The sequence below is a fragment of the Coregonus lavaretus genome (assembly GCF_964263955.1).
Source record: "Coregonus lavaretus genome assembly, chromosome: 30".
In the NCBI taxonomy this organism is placed as follows: domain Eukaryota; kingdom Metazoa; phylum Chordata; class Actinopteri; order Salmoniformes; family Salmonidae; genus Coregonus; species Coregonus lavaretus.
Genome location: NC_140017.1, coordinates 18,049,891 through 18,063,581, shown reverse-complemented (window position 1 = coordinate 18,063,581; position 13,691 = coordinate 18,049,891). Strand labels below are relative to the sequence as shown.

General features: G+C 44.9%; 1 protein-coding gene across 3 annotated transcripts in view; it reads right to left on the bottom strand.

Moving 5' to 3' along the window:
- Positions 1 to 13,691, bottom strand: part of LOC311105912 (alpha-2-macroglobulin-like) — a 49,698-nt gene that overhangs the window by 12,187 nt on the left and 23,820 nt on the right. Inside the window, exons 17-29 of one of the 3 annotated variants that reach the window (XM_084148142.1) lie at positions 11,467 to 11,560; positions 9,658 to 9,811; positions 9,178 to 9,403; positions 8,888 to 9,014; positions 6,182 to 6,303; positions 5,946 to 5,997; positions 5,715 to 5,798; positions 5,225 to 5,401; positions 4,670 to 4,751; positions 4,269 to 4,425; positions 3,598 to 3,672; positions 1,075 to 1,240; positions 786 to 982 (exon numbers count right to left, since the gene is read on the bottom strand). In XM_084148142.1, coding sequence (XP_084004268.1) covers positions 786 to 982; positions 1,075 to 1,240; positions 3,598 to 3,672; positions 4,269 to 4,425; positions 4,670 to 4,751; positions 5,225 to 5,401; positions 5,715 to 5,798; positions 5,946 to 5,997; positions 6,182 to 6,303; positions 8,888 to 9,014; positions 9,178 to 9,403; positions 9,658 to 9,811; positions 11,467 to 11,560 — 1,713 coding nt within the window. The remainder of the gene's footprint in view (positions 1 to 785; positions 983 to 1,074; positions 1,241 to 3,597; positions 3,673 to 4,268; positions 4,426 to 4,669; positions 4,752 to 5,224; positions 5,402 to 5,714; positions 5,799 to 5,945; positions 5,998 to 6,181; positions 6,304 to 8,887; positions 9,015 to 9,177; positions 9,404 to 9,657; positions 9,812 to 11,466; positions 11,561 to 13,691) is intronic. The other 2 variants (XM_084148143.1, XM_084148144.1) reach the window with 2 other exon arrangements.

Sequence of the window (13,691 nt, the reverse complement as noted above, 5' to 3'; positions counted from 1 at the left end):
AATGGGCCAAAATACCAGCAACAGTGTGTGAAAACCTTGTGAAGACTTACAGAAAACGTTTGACCTGTGTCATTGCCAACAAAGGGTATATAACAAAGTATTGAGAAACTTTTGTTATTGACCAAATACTTATTTTCCACCATAATTTGCAAATAAATTCATTAAAAATCCTACAATGTGATTTTCTGGATTTTTTTTTTCTCATTTTGCCTGTCATAGTTGACGTGTACCTATGATGAAAATTACAGGCCTCTCTCATCTTTTTAAGTGGGAGAACTTGCACAATTGGTGGCTGACTAAATACTTTTTTCCCCCACTGTAAGTATTTGGTGTGATCAATGTTTAACCATGTACTAACAGTAGGAGAGATAGGTAGATTATGTGCTAGAGTGAATTATTGTCTCCAGACCTAGAAAACCCAATAGTGTTTGAACCCAGGTGTGGTGAGTCTCCTGAGTGGCGCAGTGGTCTAAGGCACTGCATCGCAGTGCTAACTGTGCCACTAGAGATCCTGGTTCGAATCCAGGCTCTGTCGCAGCCGGCCGCGACCGGGAGACTCATGGGCGGCGCACAATTGGCCCAGCGTCGTCCAGGGTAGAGGAGGGAATGGCCGGCAGGGATGTAGCTCAGTTGATAGAGCATGGCGTTTGCAACGCCAGGGTTGTGGGTTCGATTCCCACGGGGGGCCAGTATAAAAAAAAAAATGTATTCACTAACTGTAAGTCGCTCTGGATAAGAGCGTCTGCTAAATGACTAAAATGTCAATGTAAAATGTGAGTAAGTACCTGTGTGGAGGCAAAGCCTCCGTACGGGTTCTGCTGCTGGGCCAGCCAGCGGACGATGCCGGTGGAGTAGCCAAGCCCAAAGCCTGGCATCGAGGGGCCTGAGAGCAGCGCCAACAGCACGTAGGATGTCATCTCCACCTCCAGAGAGTCAGTCTTCGTTCCAGAAGCCTCTGCTCTCTCCCAGTGACGATTGCCACCTGTGGTCATTTTCATTGTCAGTGGCTGTTTCCCAGCAGTCAGACAGAAAGGTAGAGAGAGACAGACATTTTCACAAAGAGACAACACATACCTGAGGTAGCAGCTATCTTGTCCAGGTGGGTGATGAGCTTGGCCCTCATGTCCTGGTTTTGGGCCAGGGTGAAGGTGTAGGACAGCAGGGCCGTGGTGTAGGTGTTCTCCAGCTGGTCAGACACTGCTGCCCTCAGACACGCCAGACTCTTCTCCACCATGGGGTCCTGACACACCCACATACAAGAGGGTTGTGTTTATTAGGCACTAAACAGAGGAACACTGATTGAAACTGCGAGGGAATACCTGGACCAATAAGAAATGCACATTTTCAGTTGCAAAATGTTTACAGGTTTTCCATTGCGGTCCCTAATGAATACAACCCAGACCTTTTATCAGATCTTTAATATGGGTATGAGTACCGAATAATGTTAGCAATATAAATAAATGAACTAGTGTATACTGTGTACAGTGCCTTCGGAAAATATTCAAACCCGTTGACTTTTTCCACATTTTGTTACGTTACAGCCTTATTCTAAAATGGATTAAATAAAACATTTATTCAGCAATCTACACACAATACACCATAATGACAAAGCAAAAACAGGTTTAGAACTTTTTGCACATTTATTAAAAATAAAAAACAGAAATACCTTATTTACATAAGTATTCAGACCCTTTGCCATGAGACTCGAAATTGAGCTCAGGTGCATCCTGTATCCATTGATCATCCTTGAGATGTTTCTACAACTTGATTGGAGCCCATCTGTGGTAAATTCAATTGATTGGACATGATTTGGAAAGGCACACACCTGTCTATATAAGGTCCCACAGTTGACAGTGCATGTCAAAGCAAAAACCATGCCATGAGGTCAAAGGAATTGTCCGTAGAGCTCTGAGATAGGATTGTGTCGAGGCACAGATCTGGGGAAGGGTACCAAAACATTTATGCAGCGTTGAAGGTCCCTAAGAACACAGTGGCTTCCATTCTTAAATGGAAGAAGTTTGGAACCACCAAGACTCTTACTAGAGCTGGCCGCCCAGCCAAACTGAGCAATCGGGGGAGAAGGGCCTTGGTCAGGGAGGTGACCAAGAACCTGATGGTCACTCAGAGAGCTCCAATGTTCCTCTGTGGAGATGGGAAAACCTTCCATAAGGACAACCATCTATGCAGCACTCCACCAGTCAGGCCTTTATGGTAGAGTGGCCAGAGGGAAGCCACTGCTCAGTAAAAGGCACATGACAGCACGCTTGGAGTTTGCCAAAAGGCACCTAACGACTCTCAGACCATGAGAAACAAGACTCTCTGGTCTGATGAAACCAAAATGTAACTCTTTGGCCTGAATGCCAAGCGTCACGTCTGGAGGAAACTTGGCACCATCCCTACGGTGAAGCATGGCGGTGGCAGTATCATGCTGTGGGGATGTTTTTCAGCGGCAGGGACTGGGAGACCAGTCAGGATCGAGGGTAAGATGAACGGAGCAAAGTACAGAGAGATCCTTGATGAAAACCTGCTCCAGAGCGCTCAGGACCTCAGACTGGGGCGAAGGTTCACCTTCCAACAGGACAACGACCCTAAGCACACTGAAAAGACGATGCAGGACTGGCTTCGGGACAAGTCTCTGAATGTTGTTGAGTGGCCCAGCCAGAGCCCGGACTTGAACCCGATCTAACATCTCTGGAGAGACCTGAAAATAGCTGTGCAGCAATGCTCCCCATCCAACCGGACAGAGCTTGAGAGGATCTGCAGAGAAGAATGGGAGAAACTCACCAAATACAGGTGTACCAAGCTTGTAGCGTCATACCCAAGAAGTCTCGGGGCTGAAATCACTGCCAAAAGGTGCTTCAACAAAGTACTGAGTAAAGAGTCTGAATACTTATGTAAAATGTGATATTTCACTTAATTTTTTATAAATTTGCAACATTTCCAAAGAAAATTGCTTTGTCATTATGGGGTATTGTGTGTAGATTGACGAAGGGGGAAAAACTATGTAATCCATTTTAGAATAAGGCTGTAACGTAACAAAATGTGGAAAAAGTCAAGGGGTCTGATATAACGGCTTTTGATACAGGATGTATTAATGCATGTTAACTCATAAGCTGCATGTGGGACAGAGGACAAGGACACGCCATGTGTTATTGGTGTCACGGGTTAGTGACAGAGGGTCGGTGTGCCTCGATAGATTGGGGGCCAGTTGTGATAATCTTAGGTGTACGTGATGTAATGGCCTGGCTAGGGTGACACACAATACCAAGTATGGGGATGCTATTGTGGTAGATGAGTGACACTCAATGATGGTTGGCAGATAATATAAAGAAGCAGCTCGGAGAGCATTATATAAACGGAGAGATTTTGTATGGAAGTCATTCATATGGCAGGAGGCTACGTCCGTACTGCCGGTCATTGAATCCATTATTGTAACCATTAAATAATGACTGAATCAACTCCCCGTTTGAGTGTCGACTACTCTCTTGCATCCGGAACTTCTCGATACCAGAAACTCATCATAACAGGGTCTGAATACTTTCCGAAGGGATGTTGTTTAACAAATTCTAATACATGGAAAGAGAGATGATAACTCACAGAAGTGTTGCCATCCAGCTCCAGCAGTGCAGCGGTGATGTAGGCAGTGAGCGACACCTGATCCCCGACCCCTCCCTACGACAACAAAGAATGATAGTAAACTTCATCCAACATCATACAGTACTCCCAGGTGCTAGAGTTTCAAAGTCACACTGATATCAACCGATATCAGGCAAAAATCATTGCAGTGTTTAAAATATTCGCATGATATGGTGCACAAAGATAAAGAACAGCGGTGGAAAAACTTTGTCAGGACTAGTCAGACAGAGGTCACTTTAGGGAGGTGGTGTATTTTCAGGACTGGCTAAAACATGCTTGGGATTGTTGTTGTGCTCAGCGTGTGCTCTTTTGTACTCCTTTGGGGCACACGTGGGGTCCTTAGGTCCTCCTTAACAGTACACTATCCCAGGTGTCAGTGCAATATGAATTATGTAAAGTACACATATTTGATGTTAGACTATGTATTATTACAAAGTATTTGGTTTGTTAGTTATTTAGGATTTTATGCCGACTCCAACATTGCACTGTAAATAGAATGGGACACTTTTGCACCAGATCCTCCTGCTGAATCTCTACCCTCAACGTTACCTTTTCACATTTGGTGGCAACAGTAGCATACTCCTCCTCCTCCTCCTCCTCTTATTACCAACTGAGCTCTGAGTCCCATTTACCTTCATGCCGTTATGGAAGAGTTTCCCCACTGACGCAATGCAGCCATCCTTCTGCTGGTGACTGGCCAACCATGCCTTGGCCTGGGCAATGTGGGTGGGGTCCACGAAGATGTAGGGCTTGGCCCCGCCAAAGGACTTCAGCACAAAGGAGGTGAGCCTGAGAGGACACAGAGCAGATGTCACTGGAGTTACTAGGACTAGATGTGGTGAGCCTTACCTAAACTATGGATTATAGAATCTAGATAACAGTAGCCATACTGTATGTGCTGAAGCCAACTCTATATTTGCCACAGCACATACTAGAATGGATTTGAGACTATCACATTCCTAACTTGATTACATACTGCAAAAAAAGATCTATGAGAAGGTATTATGACTGTGAGGACTTCAATTAAACTGACCAGGTGTTTCCAGACTCATCGCTCTGCCCAAAGGCACTGTAGGAGCCATCGTCATGCTTGTAGTTGAGCTCTCTCTGGTAGCCTGCAACACAAATGGCCAAATGAACAAACACTCTCCTTCTAGGGACTTCTATTGTATGTGCAAGGTGCAGTTAACTGGTTCAGTGCCAAATATAGACAACAGGTTGTTGCTAGTCAGAGCTGAGATGCACACAGAAAAATGATCAGACAGCACAAACTGTCAGAGTGTTAATCTTTGCAGAGTCCTTTAAATCACAGCTCATTATTTAAAAAGTACAAGGCTTACAGTAAATTATCTTGTCATATCCCATTCTATGCATTAAATTAAATTAAGCATTAGTCTTCAGAATAGATAGCAGTCTATTTCACCAGGGTTGTGTCCAGTAGGGATATTTTAACATTTTTATTGAGTAAAACGGGGAGTGCAGGCTGTAACTGAACATGTCTGATAATAATTGCTTGTTTTTCGTTGCAACATATTTTAAAACAGTTTGGCCATGTTGTGCCTTACTGAACCGGACCCAGCTCACTCACCACTCTCTAGGAAGCCTGTGGCCCTGGTCTGGATCTCCATGGTGAGCTGCCTGGTGCTCTGCAGGTAGTTGAGGATGTAGATGTTGGGAGCAAACAGCACCATGTTCTGCTCTCCACAGCCATAGGGCATCTGCAACAGGCTGTCCAGGTTCTTCATGGCCCGACCCATCAGGTCACCTGGTGAAAGAGACCAACAATCAAACATAGGTCTCTAGTCAATGGCAGTGTATATATTCGACCGGCAGATCCCGGTTTCTTACCCTAACCCTAAAATTAACCAACGGTTATCCCGATCCTCACCCATAACCTTAAGGCAATCATAGATCTGCAGGTTGAATAGTTGAATATCCACTTCCCTCGTCATGAATAGAGGGATGAACAATCCTTGCCTACACTTCATCTGCACCCAAATGGAAAACATATCCTGAAAATGTTGTAAAAATTAAGAATTAGGTGTGAAAACTCAGCAAAACAGATGGAGTATTCTCACCCAGTACTGAAAGGGAGGCCTTGGCAGAGCCCTCCACAAACACCTCAGGCAGCTTCAGAGAGATGTCCTTCTCCACTGGGCCCTCTGATGACAGGAGACAGATAAACGAGACAGACTGAGTTACTTGAGAACCGTTATAACCACTTAAAACATATCTGTAATCTAAACCAAAACAACTTAATCATCGGGGTAATTATGAGAAAGTATGACTGATAGAGGTCAGGAGATTACCTGCAGGGCAGAGCAGAGCGTTGTGGCTGACCGTCTCCTGGGTTCCCTCGGCCTAATAGAAGGAAAGCGACATTGAGAAAAGACAGACTACTGGCTTTCTTCAGTACCAAAATAAAACGGTCTAATGATGACAACTGTAATTCATTCTATTATAGAATTTATATGGTAAACACTTAAAGGTTAATTAAATGTTTTAGACCTGAATCGTAGACTTGCTATACAGGACAGACACTCACCTCCACCAGCAGTGTTTGCACAATGGTGTCAATGCGTCCTCTCTCTGGCACTGTGGCCACCTCGTTGCCGCAGAGCTCCTCAGTCTTCAACGCCTCAGCGCTCACTTTCACACTCACCTCCCCTATAGTTCAGGCCAGGGAGACATAAACATGCAAGTCTAGACCAGTCACCCATTAACCTGCCCCTCCCTCAGCTTGCTCCCTCTTACCCTCTCTTCCTATAGCCTCTCCTCTCAGTCACTCATGTACCCTGGCTCAACTGTTCCCTCCCTCCCTCCTCGTTCGTTCGTTCTACCCCCCCTCATTCCTTCCGTCGTTCCTTCCCTCTCTCATTCCCTCGTTCCCTCCCTCCCTTTCTCCTATAACCACGGATACCCCCTGAGGGAGATCTTCCTGAGCATGCCATCAGATATCCCTCTTGACTTGTAAGTACAAGCGATTGTCAAAATGTCTTTACAGGGCTAGGATATACAGTTGAAGTCAGAAGTTTACATACACTTAGGTTGGAGTCATTAAAACTAGTTTTTCAACCACTCCACAAATTTCTTGTTAACAAACTATAGTTTTGGCAAGTCGGTTAGGACATCTACTTTGTGCATGACACAAGTAATTTTTCCAACAATTGTTTACATAAAATGATGTCATGGCTTTAGAAGCTTCTGATAGGCTAATTGACATAATTTGAGTCAATTGGAGGTGTACCTGTGGATGTATTTCAAGGCCTACCTTCAAACTCATTGCCTCTTTGCTTGACATCATGGGAAAATCAAAAGAAATCAGCCAAGACCACAGAAAATAAATTGTAGACCTCCACAAGTCTGGTTCATCCTTGGGAGCAATTTCCAAACGCCTGAAGGTACCACGTTCATCTGTACAAACAATAGTACGCAAGTATAAACACTATGGGACCACGCAGCCGTCATACCGCTCAGGAAGGAGAAGTGTTCTGTCTCCTAGAGATGAACGTACTTTGGTGCGAAAAGTGCAAATCAATCCCAGAACAACAGCAAAGGACCTTGTGAAGATGCTGGAGGAAACAGGTACAAAAATATCTATATCCACAGTAAAACGAGTCCTATATCGACATAACCTGAAAGGCCGCTAAGCAAGGAAGAAGCCACTGCTCCAAAACCGCCATAAAGAAGCCAGACTACGGTTTGCAACTGCACATGGGGACAAAGATCGTACTTTTTGGAGAAATGTCCTCTTGTCTGATGAAACAAAAATAGAACTGTTTGGCCATAATGACCATCGTTATGTTTGGAGGAAAACGGGTGTGGCTTGCCAGCCGAAGAACACCATCCCAACCGTGAAGCACGGGGGTGGCAGCATCATGCTGTGGGGGTGCTTTGCTGCAGGAGGGACTGGTGTACTTCACAAAATAGATGGCATCATGAGAAAGGAAAATTATTACATTTACATTTTAGTCATTTAGCAGACGCTCTTATCCAGAGCGACTTACAGTGAGTGCATACATTATTTTTTATTTTTTTTCATACTGGCCCCGCGTGGTAATCACAATTGGCCCAGCGTCTCCCGGTCGCGGCCGGCTACGACAGAGCCTGGATTCGAACCAGGATCTCTAGTGGCACAGCTAGCACTGCGATGCAGTGCCTTAGACCCCTGCGCCACTCGGGAGATAAATTATGTGGATCTATTGAAGCAACATCTCAAGACATCAGTCAGGAAGTTAAAGCTTGGTCGCAAATGGGTCTTTCAAATGGACAATGACCCCAAGCATACTTCCAAAGTTGTGGCAAAATGGCTTAAGGACAACAAAGTCAAGGTATTGGAGTGGTCATCACAAAGCCCTGACCTCAATCCTATAGAACAATTGTGGGCAGAACTGGAAAAGCGTGTGCGAGCAAGGAGGCCTACAAACCTGACTCAGTTACACCAGCTCTGTCAGGAGGAAATGGGCCAAAATTCACCCAACTTATTGTGGGAAGCTTGTGGAAGGCTACCCGAAACGTTTGACCCAAGTTAAACAATTTAAAGGCAATGCTACCAAATACTAATTGAGTGTATGTACACTTCTGACCCACTGGGAATGTGATGAAAGAAATAAAAGCTGAAATAAATCACTCTACTATTATTCTGACATTTCACAATCTTAAAATAAAGGTGTGATCCTAACTGAGCTAAGACAGTATTTACTAGGATTAAATGTCAGGAATTGTGAAAAACTGAGTTTAAATGTATTTAGCTAACGTTTATGTAAACTTCTGACTTACATTTTAGTCATTTAGCAGACGCTCTTATCCAGAGCGACTTACAGTTAGTGAGTGCATACATGTTCATACTGGCCCACCGTGGGAAACGAACCCACAACATTGGCGTTGCAAGCGCCATGCTCTACCAACTGAGCTACAAGGAATTCATTTGAGCCATGTCTATAAGATAAATAATGAATATTCTTAAATTTCAGTCTGACGAGAGCTGTGCAAAGTAAACAACCCTGTCCTTAGGCACCACAGTGGTACCACAGACGGCACAATTCCCGTCCTACCCCTCCCCTTCAACATTTGCATGAATTAAGGGTATGGATAGGTATAAGCAGTGGAGTTACCACCATGGTGGAGTTACCACCATATTTCTTACACCTTACAGAAGGGTTAGGGGGCTAGGGCCAAGGTGCAGGGAGTAAATTGGGAGAGTCTATCGCAATAGCATTGTGATAGATTGACAGAGTACTGTATGGCTCACCCAGAGCAGTTGGGGTGAGGATCCACTTGAAGGTCCTGCTCTCCTCAGCACACAGACACAGGGTGTACTGGCAGCCTTCACATGGCCTGGCTGTGAACTGGTCCGACTCAGCTAGAGTCACCTTCACCTAGGAGAAACACATGGGGTCAATCTCAAGTCTTTCCTAGATCCATGCGTCCGCTCTTCTCTCGTCCTTAAAACATCAGAGCATCTACAGATTGTCTACAGGGACTATCCAAATGAAGTGGGACTAGAGAGGTAAAGAAAGAGACAATACTGGGAGGGCTTACCATGATACACTTGGAGAGGTAGTTGAACACTGTGGCCTTGAGTGTGAACACCTCCCCCCGGATGACAGAGTAGGGCAGTGTCAGGCTCACAAAGAAGGGTTGGAAGGCAGTGAGGCCAGTGTTGGGAGCCAGGCCAAAACCCACTGGGGAAGTACAGAACGCCCCTGCAGCCCACTTAGTGATGGTGTCTGGAACAGTCTTCTCAACATTCACTTTTCCTGTATCTCTGGTGGTGGTGAAAAGGGTGCAATAAAAACACAAAATGTATATTAACATTGGAACACATGATTAATGGTCAATTCAATAAATAAAACATTCTCCCAACCCCCCCTGACAAATGTACCCCTTGGACAAAAACCTGCCTGTAGTTTCAGTATTACCCTATTACAAGGCATTGTCAGCTTAGCACCCCATGAAAAGGGATGTGCGTTAAACTAAATATAAATGGACTACAAATATGGTGTCTGTTACAATGCTTACCCCACAGGCACCAGGTCCCAGATCCAGGTCTCTGGGAAGTATGTGCGGACGGTCTCCTTAGGCCCGTCAGAGGCTCCAGCTGCTGAGTGGTCTGGCATCATGTTGGCCATTGACACTGGAGCATCACTTTCATCTACTGATTTCAAACGGACATCTGTAAATAGAAACTAATCCTTTACAGTGAGGGAAAAAAGTTTTTGATCCCCTGCTGATTTTGTACATTTGCTCCCTGACAAAGAAATGATCAGTCTATCATTTTAATGGTAGGTTTATTTGAACAGTGAGAGAAAGAATAACAACAAAAAAATCCTGAAAAACGCATGTCAAAAATGTTATAAATTGATTAGCATTTTATTGAGGGAAATAAGTATTTGACCCCTCTCAATCAGAAAGATTTCTGGCTCCCAGGTGTCTTTTATACAGGTAACGAGCTGAGATTAGGAGCACACTCTTAAAGGGAGTGCTCCGAATCTCAGTTTGTTACCTGTATAAAAGACACCTGTCCACAGAAGCAATTAATCAATCAGATTCCAAACTCTCCACCATGGCCAAGATCAAAGAGCTCTCCAAGGATGTCAGGGACAAGATTGTAGACCTACACAAGGCTGGAATGGGCTACAAGACCATCGCCAAGCACCTTGGTGAGAAGGTGACAACAGTTGGTGCGATTATTCGCAAATGGAAGAAACACAAAATAACTTTCAATCTCCCTCGGCCTGGAGCTCCATGCAAGATCTCACCTCGTGGAGTTGCAATGATCATGAGAACGGTGAGGAATCAGCCCAGAACTACACAGGAGGATCTTGTCAATGATCTCAAGGCAGCTGGGACCATACTCACCAAGAAAACAATTGGTAACACACTACGCCGTGAAGGACTGAAATCCTGCAGCGCCCGCAAGGTCCCCCTGCTCAAGAAAGCACATATTCATGCCCGTCTGAAGTTTGAATGATTCAGAGGAGATCTGGGTGAAAGTGTTGTGGTCAGATGAGACCAAAATTGAGCTCTTTCGTATCAACTCAACTCGCCGTGTTTGGAGAAGGAGGAATGCTATCTATGACCCCAAGAACACCATCCCCACTGTCAAACATGGAGGTGAAAACATTATGCTTTGGGGGTGTTTTTCTGCTAAGGGGACAGGACAACTTCCCCGCATCAAAGGGACGGGGCCATGTACCGTCAAATCTTGGGTGAGAACCTCCTTCCCTCAGCCAGGGCATTGAAAATAGGTCGTAGATGGGTATTCCAGCATGACAATGACCCAAAACACACGGCCAAGGCAACAAAGGAGTAGCTCAAGAAGAAGCACATTAAGGTCCTGGAGTGGCCTAGCCAGTCCCCAGACCTTAATCATATAGAAAATCTGTGGAGGGAGCTGAAGGTTTGAGTTGCCAAACATCAGCCTCGAAACCTTAATGACTTGGAGAAGATCTGCAAAGAGGAGTGGGACAAAATCCCACCTGAGATGTGTGCAAACCTGGTGGCCAACTACAAGAAACGTCTGACCTCTGTGATTGCCAAAAAGGGTTTTGCCACCAGGTACTAAATCATGTTTTGCAGAGGGGTCAAATATTTATTTCCCTCATTAAAATGCGAATCAATTTATAACATTTTTGACATGCGTTTTCCTGGATTTTGTTTTTGTTATTCTGTCTCTCACTGTTCAAATAAACCTACCATTAAAAGTATAGACTGATCAAGTCTTTGTCAGTGGGCAAACGTACAAAATCAGCAGGGGATCAAATACATTTTTCCCCTCACTGTATTAGGTTAAGACTAGAAAAGTTCGCACATTAGAATATATCATACTTTCTTCGGTTCTGCCATATTGCATTATAGATAGTATGTGACAGTCGTAAGGTTTTTTCACGTCGGAGTTTGTCAGGATCTTGATTCCAACTTCCTAAAATGAGAAGTACAGAAAATGGTAAAACAGTGTCCGGGAGTAAAGGCTATTTTATCATGCCGTATTTCAGTTTTGCTAAATTATGTGGGTATTAGTTTAAAAACCCGAACATTTTTGAAATTACGGTGTATACAGTTGCTTGCGAAAGTATTCACCCCCCTTGGCATTTTTCCTATTTTGTTGCCTTACAACCTGGAATTAAAATGGATTTTGGGGGGTTTGTATCATTTGATTTACACAACATGCCTACCACTTTGCAGATGCAAAATATATTTTTTGTGAAACAAACAAGAAATAAGACAAAAAAACAGAACACTTGATCGTGCATAACTATTCACCCCCCCCCCCCCCCCCCCCCCCCCCCCCCCCCCCCCCCCCCCCCCCCCCAAAGTCAATACTTTGTAGAGCCACCTTCTGCAGCAATTACAGCTTCAAGTCTCTTGGGGTATGTCTCTATAAGCTTGACACATCTAGCCACTGGGATTTTTGCCCATTCTTCAAGGCAAAACTGCTCCAGCTCCTTCAAGTTGGATGGGTTCCGCTGGTGTACAGCAATCTTTAAGTCATACCACAGATTCTCAATTGGATTGAGGTCTGGGCTTTGACTAGGCCATTCCAAGACATTTAAATGTTTCCCCTTAAACCACTTGAGTGTTGCTTTAGCAGTATGCTTAGGGTCATTGTCCTGTTGGAAGGTGAACCTCCGTCCCAGTCTCAAATCTCTGGAAGACTGAAACAGGTTTCCCTCAAGAATTTCCCTGTATTTAACGCCATCCATCTTTCCTTCAATTTTGACCAGTTTCCCAGTCCCTGCCGATTAAAAACATCCCCACAGCATGATGCTGCCACCACCATGCTTCACAGTGGGGATGGTGTTCTCGGGGTGATGAGAGGTGTTGGGTTTGCGCCAGGCATAGCGTTTTCCTTGATGGCCAAAAAGCTCAATTTTTGTCTCATCTCACCAGAGTTCCTTCTTCTCCCACATGCCTTATGGCGAACACCAAACGTGTTTGCTTATTTATTTTTTTGAGCAATGGCTTTTTTCTGGCCACTCTTCCGTAAAGCCCAACTCTGTGGCGTGTACGGCTTAAAGTGGTCCTATGGACAGATACCCATTCATTCTTTCCTTTACACGGATCAGTCATCCTGGTCCCTTTGCAGAAAAACAGCCCCAAAGCATGATGTTTCCACCCCCATGCTTCACAGTAGGTATGGTGTTCTTTAGATGCAACTCAGCATTCTTTGTCCTCCAAACACGACGAGTTGAGTTTTTACCAAAAAGTTCTATTTTGGTTTCATCTGACATTCTCCCAATCCTCTTCTGGATCATCCAAATGCACTCTAGCAAACTTCAGACGGGCCTGGACATGTACTGGCTTAAGCAGGGGGACACGTCTTGCACTGCAGGATTTGAGTCCCTGGCGGCGTAGTGTGTTACTGATGGTAGGCTTTGTTACTTTGGTCCCAGCTCTCTGCAGGTCATTCACTAGGTCCCCCAGTGTAGTTCTGGGATTTTTGCTCACCGTTCTTGTGATCATTTTGACCCCACGGGGTGAGATCTTGCGTGGAGCCCCAGATCGAGGGAGATTATCAGTGGTCTTGTATGTCTTCCATTTCCTAATAATTGCTCCCACAGTTGATTTCTTAAAACCAAGCTGCTTACCTATTGCAGATTCAGTCTTCCCAGCCTGGTGCAGGTCTACAATTTTGTTTCTGGTGTCCTTTGACAGCTCTTTGGTCTTGGCCATAGTGGAGTTTGGAGTGTGACTGTTTGAGGTTCAATGCTTCAATGCTCTTACTGAGGGAAGGAGGTTGTTGGCCAAGATCTCACAATACATCGCCCCATCCATCCTCCCCTCAATACGGTGCAGTCGACCTGTCCCCTTTGCAGAAAAGCATCCCCAAAGAATGATGTTTCCACCTCCATGCTTCACGGTTGGGATGGTGTTCTTGGGGTTGTACTCATCCTTCTTCTTCCTCCAAACACAACGAGTGGAGTTGAGACAAAATATAGCTTTTTGGTCTAATCAGACCACATGACCTTCTCCCATTCCTCCTCTGGATCATCCAGATGGTCATTGGCAAACTTCAGACGGGCCTGGACATGCGCTGGCTTGAGCAGGGGGAC